At 46.6% G+C, this 15,897-nt stretch overlaps 1 protein-coding gene across 1 annotated transcript in view; it reads left to right on the top strand.

Annotated features, from left to right (window-relative positions):
- CDH5 (cadherin 5, type 2 (vascular endothelium)) overlaps window positions 1-15,897 on the top strand; it is a 26,945-nt gene that overhangs the window by 9,452 nt on the left and 1,596 nt on the right. Inside the window, exons 3-11 of the mRNA XM_011932144.1 lie at window positions 312-600; window positions 1,853-1,969; window positions 2,869-3,033; window positions 3,914-4,101; window positions 5,632-5,879; window positions 9,590-9,732; window positions 11,507-11,631; window positions 11,972-12,077; window positions 14,282-14,559. Coding sequence (XP_011787534.1) covers window positions 312-600; window positions 1,853-1,969; window positions 2,869-3,033; window positions 3,914-4,101; window positions 5,632-5,879; window positions 9,590-9,732; window positions 11,507-11,631; window positions 11,972-12,077; window positions 14,282-14,559 — 1,659 coding nt within the window. The remainder of the gene's footprint in view (window positions 1-311; window positions 601-1,852; window positions 1,970-2,868; window positions 3,034-3,913; window positions 4,102-5,631; window positions 5,880-9,589; window positions 9,733-11,506; window positions 11,632-11,971; window positions 12,078-14,281; window positions 14,560-15,897) is intronic.

Below are 15,897 nucleotides of genomic sequence, written 5' to 3'. Positions count from 1 at the left end.
GTTTTTGTATTTTTAGTAGAGACGGGGTTTCACTGTGTTAGCCAGGATGGTCTCGATCTCCTGACCTCGTGATCCGCCCATCTCAGCCTCCCAAAGTGCTGGGATTACAGGCTTGAGCCACCGCGCCCGGCCCAGAGGTTCTTGATAAAAACCTCAGTGTCACATTTAGAGACCCTGGCCAGCACCACACACACCAAATACACACATGCACACACATGCACATGCACACTTGTGTACACATTCTCATTCACACACTCTCACACGCAGCCGCCGCCACCCATTCCCAGTTCACGTCACCTCTTCTTTTCTAGATCAAGTCAAGTGTGAGTCGCAAGAACGCCAAGTACCTGCTCAAAGGAGAATTTGTGGACAAGGTCTTCCGGGTCGATGCAGACACAGGAGACGTGTTTGCCATTGAGAGGCTGGACCGGGAGAACATCTCAGAGTACCACCTCACTGCTGTCATTGTGGACAAGGACACTGGCGAAAACCTGGAGACTCCTTCAAGCTTCACCATCAAAGTTCATGACGTGAATGACAACTGGCCTGTGTTCACACATCGGTTGTTCAATGCGTCCGTGCCTGAGTCATCGGCTGTGGGTATGTTGTATGCCCACTCTGTCCTCCTTCTTCTCCCTCCTCTCTCCCTCATCCCCAACCTGGGGGCACCTCTCACATCAGCCACTTCACTGCCTGGGGTAGGAATCCAGTGAGTTCAGGGCAGTGATTGTAAGGCCTGTGTTGCCACCTTATATGATTTGAAAGAAACTCTAGTTCCTAACGAGCTCTGATCTGGCCACAGGCTGAGCTCTGACCCTAGTCCTAGACCTAGCCCTGATCCTAATCATGGACTGAGCCCTGACTACAGTCATAAACTTGGCCCTGATCCTGATCCTGGACTGAGCCCTGATCCTGATCATGGACTGAACCCTGACCCTAGTCATAGACTGAGCCCTGATCCTGATCATGGACTGAGCCCTGACCCTAGTCATAGACTGAGCCCTGATCCTGATCATGGACTGAGCCCTGACCCTAGTCATAGACTGAGCCCTGATTCTGATCATGGACTGAGTCCTGCCTCTAGTCATAGACTGTGCCCTGATTTTGATCATGAACTCACCCCTGGCCATCAGAGGCAAAATGTATCTCACTACTCTTTGGAACAAACTCCACCCACTGCCTCTGACTCTCAGGACTAGCACACAAAGAGTGTAGCCTTTACATGTGAAGACTGTCATGGCCTGCCACCAAGGCAAAAGGATTCATCTCTAGGGGCCATGCAGGAGTGGTGTGGGGAACAGAGCACTAGCCCCAAGGTGTGTCACCAGCCTGGGCTCTGGGCTCACAAGGCTATTACTCTACCTCTTCAGAACCCCCCAGACTCCAGGGGGTGCCAGAAAAGAGCTTCCCTCCTCACCCCCTTAGTCCAGAGTCTCCAGCCAGGGCCCTAGGACCAGACCTTTCGGTTGAGTGTGCGCCCCTGGAGTTCAAGGGGATGCGAGAAGTGACACCACCCCTTTGGGGGCACCTTTCCAGGAGAGGGAGAAGCAGCTCATTGCTGTCCTCAGTTTCTCTCCCTGACCCCAACCCTCTACCCCCTCCCTCTTTTCCCCAGGAAGCACACAAGCCACCTGATCTCTTTGACCCCTTCAAGGTTGACCTGGCCGGGCTTCCATTGCCACCAGCAGTTTGCCCCCATGCAGGCTCCTCAGAAAATAAAACAGCCTTTTCTTCCCAGGACCTGGGCGAGGTGGGGACAGAGCACAGCCTGAACCCCATCTGCTGTCTTCCAGGAATGGGGTAAGGGGCCTTGCAGTCACAAGTCAGTAACCCCAGGATTCTCTCTCTGCAGGGACCTCGGTCATCTCTGTGACAGCAGTGGATGCAGACGACCCCACTGTGGGGGACCACGCCTCTGTCATGTACCAAATCCTGAAGGGGAAAGAGTATTTTGCCATCGATAATTCTGGTCTGTGTGACTAACACTCCTGGACAGTCACTGACTTGGAGGGACGAGGATGCATGTGCTAAGGGAAGTCCAGGCTGACAGGTTTCACTGCCACTGAACCACGCTGTGCCATGGAAGTAGTCAGTATCATATGTAAAGACAAGATGGCTGGTCAAGGCAGAAGGAAGCAGGCAGGTGCCCAAGACATGGACTCAAGTCCAGGGAACAAAATCAGGATCTTATTACCCAAGAAGTGATCAAGGGGCAGCAGAGGATACTGGCTAGCTGCTCTGGGTGCAGGTTCAGACAGATCTGGATTCCAAAGCCAGCTCTGCTATTCACCCCCTCTAGAGACCTTGGACAAATCAACTAACTTCTGCAAGCCTTAGTTCCCTCATCTAGGAAGTGAAAATGCTTATATTTATATCGTATGGTAGCTGTAAAGTTTGAGTTAGATCATGTCTAAAGGCAGCAAGGCCCATAGTAATTGCTCATGTGGTGACTTAACAAAAAATGTAAGGACTGACTCTTGGGAGCAAGACAGAAGTCCAGTGGAACTGTCTTTCGGAGAGATGGCAAATATATAGCACAGATGCCACTACTACGCTACAGTGCAACAAGGCAGACATCACTAATCTATCACAGAACTCTTTCCCTTTGAGCCTAGATATGGCCTCATGGTCTTTGTCAACACAGTATTTCAGGTAGCGAGAACCAATACTGAACCCAACTATTGGGTCAGCTTCGGCCTCACAGTATAGGCCGTGGAGGTAGTGGGTTATAGACTCACAGTTCTCAGCCCCAGTTGCACAGTGGAATCACCTGGGAAGCTCTTAAGTCAGGTTCTCTCTGGGCAGGCTTCAGGCGTCAGTATTTTCTAGAAGCTGGTAACATGGCTCCTGCTGGGACTCTTTTTGCAGGACGTATTATCACAATAACCAAAAGCTTGGACCGAGAGAAGCAGGCCAGGTACGAGATCGTGGTGGAAGCGCGAGATGCCCAGGGCCTCCGGGGGGACTCGGGCACGGCCACCGTGCTGGTCACTCTGCAAGACATCAATGACAACTTCCCCTTCTTCACCCAGAGTGAGCCCCTCCTCTAGGGCCCTGGGAAGGGAGGCTGGGATACCCCAGACTCAGTGACTTGGAGCTCTGGGAGAAGAGTTATGAATCCCTTTACCTCTCCCTCTATCCCAGGGTAGGCCTGATGCCCAAAGGAGTCCTTTGGGTAAAGGGAGGGGCCCTGTTTCCATCCAGGTACCACATTCCCAAGGCCATCCTGCTGCCTCCTGCCACAATCCCCTCACAGGCCAGAGGGAAATCCCACTCCCTGCTGGGTGCCACCACTGTACCATGTCCCACCATGAGACACAAGCAGTTTCACCAAGATCCTATGGGCTTGAGAAAATCAAAGCCCTGAGACTCAGGTCCCAGCTAGAAATTCCCACAAGCCAGTGAACATGGGGACAGCAAAGTTCTATATCCAGAGCCAGGGTTGGGCCCTGACCCCACCTACAGACTGATCCTCCCCACAAAGAATGTCTGATGAGAGCTTTTCCCATACCCTGGGGCAGATGGCTCTCACTTGCAACTCCCAGTGCTGATGCTATCATTCAGTCATTCAGCTGCCCTAGAGACAGGCCAGTTGTCCTGAAGTAGCTTCCTTGTACATGGCAAAAGCTCCCTGAAGGCAGGACTTGTCTCTCTTGTCCATTGATAGGTCCCCTAGCAAAGTGCTTGGCATATAATAGGTGCTTAACAGCTATTTATTGGATGGAGGGATAGATGGATGGACACACAGATAGGGAAGACCCTCTTTACCTTGAGAATCCCAGGGATATTATTATTTATGATTATTTTATTATGCCCATTTCTTGTCTCAAAAGGTGTTAGAATAGCTGAAAGAGACAATTGCCTTGTCTATCTCATTAACCCAAGGCCCTTTGGGGTACTCTGTTTGCATCAGCCAAGTACACATTTGTTGTGCCTGAGGACACCCGTGTGGGCACCTCTGTGGGCTCTCTGTTTGTTGAAGACCCAGATGAGCCCCAGAACCGGATGACCAAGTATAGCATCTTGCGGGGCGACTACCAGGACGCTTTCACCATTGAGACAAACCCCACCCACAATGAGGGCATCATCAAGCCCATGAAGGTTTGTAGGCCAATGGTAACAACGTCAAACATGGGGCTTGGGGCTCTTGGCACCCACAGGTCCTGTCTTGGGGTTGCTCTTGGGCCAGAGACCATCAAAGGACCATCAAAGCTCCCAGCTGCTCATGTGTTCATGGAGACTGTGATCCAGTGTCTTAGGGCAAGTTACTCGGGAAGCAGATCTTAAGGCAAAGATTGGGTATAAATCATTTATCTGGGAGGTGACCCCAGGAAGCCCCAGGAGCAATGACCCTTTTGGGGGGTCAGTGTGGAAAATATCTCAGAGTTGCAGCAGCTGAGGGTGAGGGAGCTGGGGTATTTATACACCCACTTCCTGTAGTGTTGACAGGGCTGCTCCTGCAGGTTTTACCTCTCTGGCACTTTCTGGCCTGTCCTGTGTCCTGGCCAGTAGAAATCCATCAGCATGAAGAAAACAGTGAGTAATTGTGGTGAAATGGATGGCCACTGACAATGGATGCTGCTGACAGTCAGAGAAGCCAGATCAACTGAATCTGGAAGAGGAGGGAGAGGACCTGTGGGGGGCATAAAAAATGCCTCTGGAATGGCCATGCAGAGGACTACAAGTCCTGGGCCTGAGTCCTTCTCTGACCCAGCCCCATGCTGGGGCCTGGAAACACCAAGAAGAGGCAGATACAGCCTCCAGTGTCAGCAAATCTCTCAGCAAATGGGGAACAAAAAAAGTATAGCCAGGTGTAAGTGATATACAGCAGCTCTGAACGGGGAGCAATTACCTCTGCTGGGAGGGGTTTCTGAGAGAGCATCTGATTACCTTCTGTTTGGCTTCCTGAGGGATGAGTAGGAGTTTTCTAGGCAGGCAAGGGCAGGAGAAACATCTTGAGCAAAGGTATAAAGAAAAAGCATGTCTGACCAGGCCTGGTGGCTCACGCCTGTAATCCCAGCACTTTGGGAGGCCGAGGCAGATGGATCACCTGAGGTCAGGAGTTTGAGACCAGCCTGGCCAATATGGTGAAACCCTGTCTCTATTTAAAATACCAAAATTAGCTGGGCGTGGTGGCAGGTGCCTGTAATCCCAGCTACTTAGAAGGCTGAGGTAAGAGAATCGCTTGAACCTGGGAGGCGGAAGTTGCAGTGAGCCGAGATAGCGCCATTGTGCTCCGATCTGGGCACCAAGAGTGAGGCTCTGTCTCAAAAACAAAGAAAAAGCCTGTCCTTAAGGACCTGTGGGTAGAACCACTAGTGATGCCCTTAAGAGCAGGACCATAGTTGATCCATTGCGTGTCCCAAATGCTGGAAACAGAGCCAGGCACAGAGCCAGGGTTGTGGGTGTGGCCATGAGGCTGCTGGGATGAAGTGGGGAGCAGCTGAAGACAGACATTAGGCCCAGCGGCTGTCTTGATGACCTCAGAAATATCACTTGTCAAGGCCGTGGGCCCCTCATCTATAAAATGGGTGTCATCCTGGTACTACCTTGCACAGTTGCTATGCAGATCATGTGCCACCCACGTGCTTGGCCCAGAGCAGGCACTCACCATCCTTTTTTCTTATGCAGCCTCTGGATTACGAATACATCCAACAATATAGCTTCATTGTCGAGGCCACAGATCCCACCATCGACCTCCGATACCTGAGCCCTCCCGCCGGAAATAGAGCCCAGGTCATCATAAACATCACAGATGTGGACGAGCCCCCCATCTTCCAGCAGCCTTTCTACCACTTCCAGCTGAAAGAAAACCAGAAGAAGCCTCTGATTGGCACAGTGCTGGCCATGGACCCGGACGCGGCTAGGCATAGCATTGGGTAAGGGCATTGGGTAAGCATTGTTGATGAGGATGATAAGGACAATCCGGCCTGGATGTTTCTTTGCCTGCTGGTCTGCGGCCAGGACTCAGAGAGGGGAACTGGCTTCTCCTGGCACTTAACGGGGAAAGTGACAGAGGCAAGACAAGAAGCCCAAGCTCTTGCACTTGGCAGCCTGGCATCTTGACCTGCCCAGGCTCCCCCACCTAGCATGGTCCTGGGCATCCAGAGCTACTTGTCCTCTGTCCCGCCTTGAAGGCTTGTTCTCTGCACCACAGCTCTCACCAGTCCTCTGTGGTAAGATCTGACAGTCAAGAGAGCAACCAATCAGATGACACACCAGAGACATTAAAACTGTATTTTTGAATCTATCTCCCCCAAACCACAAAAGTAAGAAGTGTTCATTTCATACGGTGAAACAACACAAAGATCTACCAAGAAAACATTGATAACCCCCACTCTCAGATAACTCATGTTCGTGGCCTGACCTGGTCCTATTGCTCCTTTCTTTTCATGACCACAAAAATATGTGGATGCATTTGTGGTGGGTTTGTTGTTGTCTGTTTGCTTTTGGTGTTTGATTGTTTTAAATTTTTTTTGGATCACGTCGTGCTCATTTCATCGATATTTGCTCTTCTATCTTAACTAAATTTCTCTTTTACAATATTTAGAAAAAAATGATATAGTTCCAACAGATACTTTTTAGAGCCATATAATATGCAATAGTAAGTATAAATTCAATTAAATTTAATTTTATTGCAGATGCATAGTGGATTTTGCCAGCACCATTTACTAAATATTATAATAATAAGTCCTCATTTTCCCACCTTTGTTATATACTAAGTTCTCTGTATATACCTGAATCTACTTCTAATTCTCTGTCCTACCTATTGTTCTATAGCAAAGCCATTCTATTATATTCTACTAGCTTATATAAGTCCATTCTCCTATAAAGAAATAGTTAAGACTGAGTAATGTATAAAGAAAAGAGGTTTAATTGGTTCACATTTCCACAGGCTATAAAGGAAATATAGTGGCTTCTGCTTCTTGGGAGGCCTCAGGAAACTTATAATCCTGGGAAAGTAGGCACGTCTTACATGGCCAGAACAGGAGTAGGAAGGGAGTTGTTACATACTTTTCAACAACCTGATCTCATGATAACTCACTATCATGAGAACAGAACCTAGGGGATGGTGCTAACCCATTCATGAGAACTCTGCCCCATCTATCCACCTCCTACCGGGGCCCACCTCCAACACTGGGAATTACATTTCGACATGAGATTTGGTGGGGGGGACATAGATCCAAACCATATAGCTTTACACTAGATCTTAGATATACATAAAAGTCATTCCCTTGTTGCTTTTTTATTTGACATAATTTTTTGTCAACTCTCATTTTTTCTTTTGTGAAATTTAAAATTTTGTATCCAGATTTTTTTAAAACATTAGAATTCTAGTGTTGTATATTATAAACATTAGTATTTATATATTAATTTTGGTATAGCTAATCTTTCAAGGGTATTAAGTCTTCTTATTAAGGACAAAATATGTTCTTACGTTTTGGCCTCATCTCCTAAGTTTTAGGACTACTCTTTTCATGGCCATTTTATTCTAAATAGCCTGTAATTGTAATTTTTGTTTCTCCTTTGATCCAAGAGTTTGTTTAAGAGATTGCATACTTGATTTCTTTATTTTCATTTATAAGTCATAGGGTATTTTTTTGGTTTTGATTTAGCTTGTTCTGTGATGTGATACAATTGTATTTGTGTCCACTTCTTCCTAGAATATCTAAGTTTTGACTTTATGTATTTTAATTTTTCCACTCAGTTAACAAAGGCTTGCAACTATTTTACCTTTATTATGGCTTGTAACTTTTATGCAAATGTAATTGGCCAATTTGTTCTGCTTAAATATTTTGCCTTTAATTCTGTTTCCTGATGTTACATTTGTTAGTCCTGTTTTCATGTTATTCATATTTGCCTAATGCAAATTTTCCAACTTTTACTTTTAACTTTGCCAGGTCATTTGGCATTAAGTTGTCTCTTGAAAACAAGAATGCATTTGGCTTTGCTTTTTAATCTAAACTGAAATGCTTTGTGTTTAACCTATTTACATTTTTCATCATAATTGATATGTTTGATCTTACTGCTTTTATCTTGTTTTACATTTCTCATTTATCAAACTTAATGGCTTTTTTCTTTTCCCCCAGCTTTGCTATACAGTCTATGTTTCTTTATTTTTTTTTCTCCTAGATATTTGGATGAGGTGCATCCATTTTTATTTCTACCAGTGAGATTTACTTTCATCTGCAAAATTTAAAATGTTTCCTTGGACTTATATTTTCTAGTTAAAACTATTATACATATGCACACACCCATTGCTTTTCTATATATGATAAACAAATCAATAGTTTGTTTTAATTCTTCCCATACCAGGTGTTTACCTTATATTGAGATGTTTAGTTAGATACAGTAAGTTTTCAAAAAAAAAATTCAGGACACAAATATCTTAGTTCTTTGCCTTTTTTTGGATGGCAGGGACAGGTTCTTCCTCTGTCACCCAGGCTAGAGCACAGCTCACTACAGCCTTGAATATCTAGGCTCAAGCAACCCTCCCACCTCGGCCTCTGAGTATCTGGGACTACAGGCACACACCACCACACCAGGCTAATGTTTTTTTGTTGTTTATTTGTTTGTTTTTTGTGGTTTTTTTTTTTTTGGTGAGACAGGGTCTCACTCTATCACCTGGGCTGGTCTTGAACTCCTGGCCTCAAGCAAACCTCCAGCTTCAGCCCCTCCCAAAGCACTCAAATTATAGGTGTGAGCCACCACGCCCAACCTTGCCTTCTAATAACACCTAGATGCATTCATATAATCCTCAGATTATAAACACTTCCCTTCAAAAATACTGTCAATGTATTCTAGTATTTAATTTTGTGGGGGCATCTGAGGCAAATCTGATTTTTCTTTCTTCATAAGGAAATTATTTCTTTCTGTTTGGACTCTTTTCAGTTTCTTCACACAACCTTGAAATTCCTAAGTGTGTCATCAGGATATGCCTAAATATTTTTTTTTTTTTTTTCAGTGATGCCTGATGTCAATGACACCTTATAATCTGTAGGCTCGAAACTTTCTTCAGATCAGGAAAGTTTTCTTTTCTTTTTTTTTTTTTTTTGTTATTTCTTCTGCTCTGTTTGTTCTGGGATTTTCCTCATTGGTAGCAACTATTATTCCTATATACACAAAACATATATATTTATCTTTCAATAGATTTTTCTTGATTTCTGAAAGAACTTTTTAAATTTTTTATTTCACAAAGTTGATTTCTTTGTAATTACTTCATATTTCTTCCAGCTCTTGTTGTATTCCTTCCTGGCTCTTGCCCAATGATCTTTTCATTAATCACTAAAACAAGTCCCAGCTATGGTGTGATGTCACCGGTTCAGCTCTGAAAGTGCATCTAATGGTCTCAGGTACCACCTTCAGTCCAGTGACGGCAATGTAACTAAGATCAAAGATATTATCTTGTTCTCCTGAATCCCTCTGTGTAGGTCCACTCTTGTCTGAGTGGCAGAGTGCAATGAGCAGTGAGAGAGGGGCATGGAGTGGGATGCAGGGGACAGATGCAGAAGAGCCTTTTCCATCATGCTGAGGAGTGTAGACTCAGCAAAGAACACTGGAAAGCCATGAAACTCTCTCCCCTGGGCAGATACTCCATCCGCAGGACCAGTGACAAGGGCCAGTTCTTCCGAGTCACAAAAAAGGGGGACATTTACAATGAGAAAGAACTGGACAGAGAAGTCTACCCCTGGTATAACCTGACTGTGGAGGCCAAAGAACTGGATTCCACTGGTGAGTGGCCGCATCTGCCAGGGCACCTGGGTTCTTTTCCTTTTCCTTCATTCTTCCAACTGGCATAATCAATCATTTGGGGTCTCCAGGGATATTAGAAGTGCCTGCTGAAGCAGCCGCTGGTTGGGATGCTATAGAGCTTCCATGCCTAAGCGTGGTCCTTGAACCAGCAGTATCAACATCCCCTGAGATCTTGTTGGAAGTGCATCTCAAGCCTCACCTCCCACACTGAATCAGAATCTCATGCATGTCACAGTTTGAAAAGTACTGTCATGAAACAGGCTGCGCAGATGTCTCTGTGACAAGAATCACCCAAGGCACCTATTAAGCATAAAGCTGTACTCCATCCTGCAGGATCTGGTCCAGTGAGCCAGAGATGTGCATTTAACAAGGGTCCCATGATTCTTAGTATCATGGCTGTTTGGGAAATGTTCCTTCAGAGGGTGTTTGTGCACCAGTTAATAGGTAGAATTCAAAATGTGAAGCAGCTTCCAACTTTGAGATTGTGAGGTTCTCCAGAAATTGTGTAACTTTTGCCAGAGGGAGGGGCAAGAGTTGGAGTTTTGCATCCTTTATCTGTATGAGAAAATCACAATCACCCTCCAGGAGAATTATTAATACTCCACTTTGCCCAGGAGCCCACTAGGCCAAGGATCCCTAGAGCCTGCCAGGCCCACCCAGACTCACTTCTGCCAACACAGCTGCTGCCCCAAACTGTAATGGACTCCTGCATGTTTGGCCAGATCAGTCTTTGCTTCTTTCTCCTCCACATAATCCCATTAATAGAATCTTTATACTTCAATAGTTTAAAATATGGAAAATACAGAAAAAGAGAAGAAAATACTCCTCCCACCAATGCCACCATGCAGAGACAGTTACTGTTAGTACATTCTTGTATTTTTATGTTTTTTCTATACATATTTTTATACTTACATGAGATTGTAATGTTTGTGTAATATAATATATTCTGCATTTTTACTTAACCTTATTCCAGAACCACTTTCTCATGGTGCTAATTTTTTTTTTTAAGGAAGATACAGGGTCTCACTCTGTTGCCCAGGATGAAGTGCAGTGGCATGATCACAGCTCGCTGCAGTCTCTAATTCCTGAGTTCAAATGATCCTTCCCACTCAGCCTCCTGAGTAGCTGGGACTACAGGCATGCACCACCTCACCCAGGAAATGTCTTAGTTTTTTGTAGAGATGGGGTCTCACTATGTTTCCCAGGCTTGTCTCCAACTCTGGGCCTCAAGTAATCCTCCCTTCCGGGCCTCTCAAAGTGTGAAATTACAGGGATGAGCCACAGCACCTGGCCTTAAAATTTTTTTAATTATATTTTTAAGATGTAATTTACATAGGCATTGTCAGTGGCCATACATTTCATTCTTTTCCAGTGGCCTAATTTATTGACCAATCTCACTTAGGTTGTTTACCTTTTCAATTCTTTTATGATTAATTTATTATGTTTTAGGTATTTAATCAAATAATTAAAGTTTTAATTTTAGAAATTCAATTACAATATTTTTAATGCACTTAGGTGGTTTACCTTTTTGATTCGCATAATCAAAGTAATACCTCAGTAAATCTTATGGATGAAGATTTAACACCTCCCCCCCACCAAACTCCTTTCATCCAGAACACCATCCCGGGCCTCTGTTCCATAGCCTCCTCCTGCAAAAAGTGGCCTCCATAGGGCGGCCCTCCTTCCACACATCTTCCACCCCCAGGGCCAGCATCAGCTGAGCCCATAATGGTGACAGTCTTCTCCCCTGCAGGAACCCCCACAGGAAAAGAATCCATTGTGCAAGTCCACATTGAAGTTTTGGATGAGAATGACAATGCCCCGGAGTTTGCCCAGCCCTACCAGCCCAAAGTGTGTGAGAATGCTGCCCATGGCCAGGTGAGTCTGGTTCAGGTGGGAGGGGAAGGCAGCACCACCCTGGGGCAGGCTGAGGGGCAGAACTGCTCAACAGAGTCAGCAAGAGTTCCCCTGTACAATAGCCTTGAGGAAAATAACATTATGCCCATTTTACAGATGGAGAAACTGAGGCTCAGAGAGAATGTATGGGGAGTAGATTGGCAGGGCAGGGGAGTAGAAAGAGTGGCTTTATGAAGAACTAAATAGGTGAGTGTTGCAGGTGGGAAACAGCCATGGTCAGGTCTAAACCCAAAGGCTCCGTTGCTAAACCTCAGACCACCCCACCACCATCACTGACTATCTCCTGTCTTCCACACTCCAGCTGGTCCTGCAGATCTCCGCAATAGACAAGGACATAACACCACGAAATGTAAAGTTCAAATTCACCCTGAATACTGAGAACAACTTTACCCTCACGGATAATCACGGTAGGCATCAAAGTAATCAGTTCAGACAGGCCTGATGGCCCACGCCTGTAGTCCCAGCTACTCAGGAGGCTGAGGCAGGAAGACCGCTTGAGCTCAGGAGTTTGAGGCTGCAGTGAGCTATGATCATATCACCTCACTCCAGCTTGGGCAATGGAGCGAGACCCTGTCTCCAAAAAAAGAACAAATGCAGTCAGTTGGCACTAACAGGGTCAGGGTGAGGTTGAGTCTTGAGGCACCAAGGTCAAAGACCAGGCCAGCAAATTGAGGGCAGGCTCCCACTGGGATTTTCAAATCATTAGATATTTTGTACAATTCCTGCCACATACATTGTACAATTGGTCTGTGCAATGATCAGAGACACTCCATCCAAACTCCCAAGTCCACATCGCCTGCAAGGAGCCAGCAAGGAGTGCCGAACAGATGTGGGGATGCAGGCAGTCAGCTCCGTTGAAGAACTAGCCAAGGAGTCCCCTCCCACACTGGAGGCTCTGTGCGTCAGCAAAATTACAAATTAAACATGGAACTTTGAGGTCACTCCCAAAGAGTCAAAACTGGAAATATGAAGTCCTAAATCCCAAGGATACAGTGAGCTTTGTTTTAATTCAGCTACAATGACTACTCACGATTAGCAAGGTGGCCGTGTGATGTCATTAGCCGCCAATCGGAGCTTCTGAGGAGTAGGTGCCAACTTGAGTGATGATGCCAAGTTGACTTCATTCCAGCCACAAGTAGGCAAGCTTCCACGGCCTCTGAAATTTCCTCAGAAAAATAGAGAAAATTCCCCTTGAGTTTAAACAGAGTGATCCTTCACCCAGCAAGGGATGGAATTCCTGCCTGTCCCTAATGGGCAAAACTATGGTGGATGAGGATGGCTGTATTGCAGCAGCCCATTGCTACTTTTGAGGAAGATTGGGGAGTGGGGTCCCTGAGAGTTGGAGGCAGACTTGAGGGATCAGCCTCAGACCAGTCCTTAAGGAGACTCCTGTGGGATGGAGAAGGTGGCCCTGATGTGTTGACAAGTCAATGACAGACCATTCAACACCCAGTTGTCATTAGAAGTAAATAATGTGGCAAAAATGTCACCCCCTCCCCAATGTCCACCTCAGTCCCATCTCAGAGTGGGGATCTGCAATACAGTAGAAAGATTCAGTGCCACCCCAAAGACGCCCCTATACAATAGGAGGCAAGCCTGCTGGTGTCAAATTCACTTATATCATGAACAACCTGCATGTCAAAATCTCTAGTTTCTCCCATAAGCGTCAATGACATATAGTTTATTTGAAATATAATAGACTTAATGCTGAAATGCAATTATGAATAATGAAATATAGTTGGCTTTCATTCAAAATCTAAAAGATGGATTCCTGGGCTTTTCAATCCAGTGTGTGGAGCCTGTGTAGCTACGTAAATCCTGGAGCAGACAGTCCCTGGATCCTTCTCTGATCATTGACATTACAACCTCCTGAGACCCTGCAAAAGGCAGATCATCCGGCCTCTGCCCAGAACCACTGAATAAGAAGTGTGTGTGATCATAGGGGTCTGAAAATCAGCGTGTTTTAAAAGCTCCCTGGGGGATTCTTGGGTACAGGAAATCACTGATTGGATGTGGGAAGATGGGCGGGGCCAATATTTGGACAAAAGCATTTCCCAGCTCCAAACGGCCTAGGAAACCCGCAATTCTATGTGTAATCATTTTCTCTGTGCCCCAAGGGACATGCCCATTGTTTTCACTGTTTTCAACAATGTAACAATGGATTTTCAGAGATAGCAGAAGCTGCCTTAGAAGTTAACCTAATGCTAAAGGACTTTTAAAAACTTTATTTTTCCCCATTGCTTGTCAAAGCTTGAAACAGTGCATTAATTAATAGAGCTGAAGGAGAAAACCTCCTGATACGGGAGTGAGGTTAGAGAAGAGGAAGGGGCCAGGCATCAGTTGCTCACAAATACAGAAAGCAAAGGATTTTACCTTCTTTCACCAAGGCATTCTTGGAGATTGGGTCAAAGCAGCTGCCCCAAAATATCCCCTCTATGGAGGAACAGGCCTGCACTCAGATGGCTGAAACAAGAGGTGCTGGGTGCAAAGGGCAGAAAAGCGGCCCAGGCAGCACGCGGGCTGGTGCAGTCAGGGAAGGCTTTCTGGAGGAGCCAGGTTTCCCTATCTGTGCAGATGGCAAAGCCTGACTCCGAGGCCTTGGTGTTTCCAGATAACACGGCCAACATCACAGTCAAGTACGGGCAGTTTGACCGGGAGCATACCAAGGTCCACTTCCTACCCGTGGTCATCTCAGACAATGGCATGCCAAGCCGCACGGGCACCAGCACGCTGACCGTGGCCGTGTGCAAGTGCAACGAGCAGGGCGAGTTCACCTTCTGCGAGGATATGGCCGCCCAGGTGGGCGTGAGCATCCAGGCAGTGGTAGCCATCTTACTCTGCATCCTCACCATCACAGGTCAGTGCTGGGCAGGGTGGGAAGGAGACACAGTGGGTGGAAGGGGATGGAAGGTGTTACAGGGAGGGGAAGCTTCACAGGAGAAGTAGAGGCCAGGGTTTCAGGCCCAACTCTACCTCCAGTCTGCGATGCAGCCCTCGACCAGTTCATGTGCAGGATACAGGATGTGAGCTCCATCCACCTGGGTGCTCACCGTGGGGGATGAGCCAGGGAGGAGGAGCGGGCCAGGCTCAGGACTCCTCCCCCACTCATCAGGCCAGTATCACTTTAAAATAACTTATCCATAACAGTCACTCCTTCCACTTAGATGTTTTCAGCATTTACTGTGTGCCAGGCATTGTTCTGGGCATGTATTTACATAAAACCTATTTTTGAAAAAGGAAAAAGGATCCAGTTCTAAAATGGAAAGTTTAAAAACTTCTAATTTAGATTGTCTCCACGTGCTTTCTTTCTTTTTATAGAATTCCTCCGGCCTTGATACTTGATATTTTTTTCTTGTTTGGGCCTTGGAAATTTTAGGAGCATTGTAGACCTTAGTTTGGATTCCCCAGGGAGCAACCCTGGGATGAGGATTGGGGTGAAAGTGGTTTATCTGGGAGGTGGTTTATTTCTCTGGATACCTCCTAAGGCAGAGGCGGAGTGAAGCTGGGAAGGGAGGCGGCCAGCGAAGGTGGAATGTTCCCATGATGAGGAACTGGAGCCTCCTCCCACAAGGATGCCAGGAGGCAGTGTGGGGCCACCCCCCAGCATCTTCCCACAGCGGGAGAGGAGTGATGTACTGTATCCTGCATTTCACTTGCCATGAGATGCGGCAGGGGCTGATCCTCCAGAGGAAGCCCTCAGGTGATTGGAGATCGCCCTGGAACTCAAGGCAAGGCCTGGATACAGCCACAGGGCACCTGCAATATGGACTCCAGGCCACTCCTGCCTGTAGCTCCCCTGAGAGCGCCCTCGATATGCCCCCCTTCTGGGGCTTCTCCAGCAGAGATTTCTCCTTTATTAATAATTAATGATGATGATGGCATCCCCACCACAAATAGAATTGTATTTAACCTCACAACCATCTTCCCAAATATAAACAGAGCAGGGAAGTCATCATTTCCATTTTACAGACAGGGAAACTGAGGCTGTGGGGCAGGGCTGCCTCCCGGGGCATCCCAGCTTTACTTATGTATGTAGTAGTTTGTTCAGTAACTCAAAGCTAGAAGGCCTGAGCCTAATTTTAGAAACTCTCTGCACTTTACGGTCCACCCCTCCTCAGGGATCCAAGACCCTCACATAGCCACACCCCTCAGAGATTCCCACAGGCCGGACATCGGCACCTGCCCATGGGTGTGGGGGAAAGGCAGGGATGGGAGTGTCGGGGGAGG

Source organism: Colobus angolensis, unplaced genomic scaffold (assembly GCF_000951035.1).
Source record: "Colobus angolensis palliatus isolate OR3802 unplaced genomic scaffold, Cang.pa_1.0 Scaffold93, whole genome shotgun sequence".
Classification (NCBI taxonomy): domain Eukaryota; kingdom Metazoa; phylum Chordata; class Mammalia; order Primates; family Cercopithecidae; genus Colobus; species Colobus angolensis.
The sequence above is the reverse complement of the archived record's forward strand: the minus strand, read 5'-3'. Positions and strand labels throughout refer to the sequence as shown.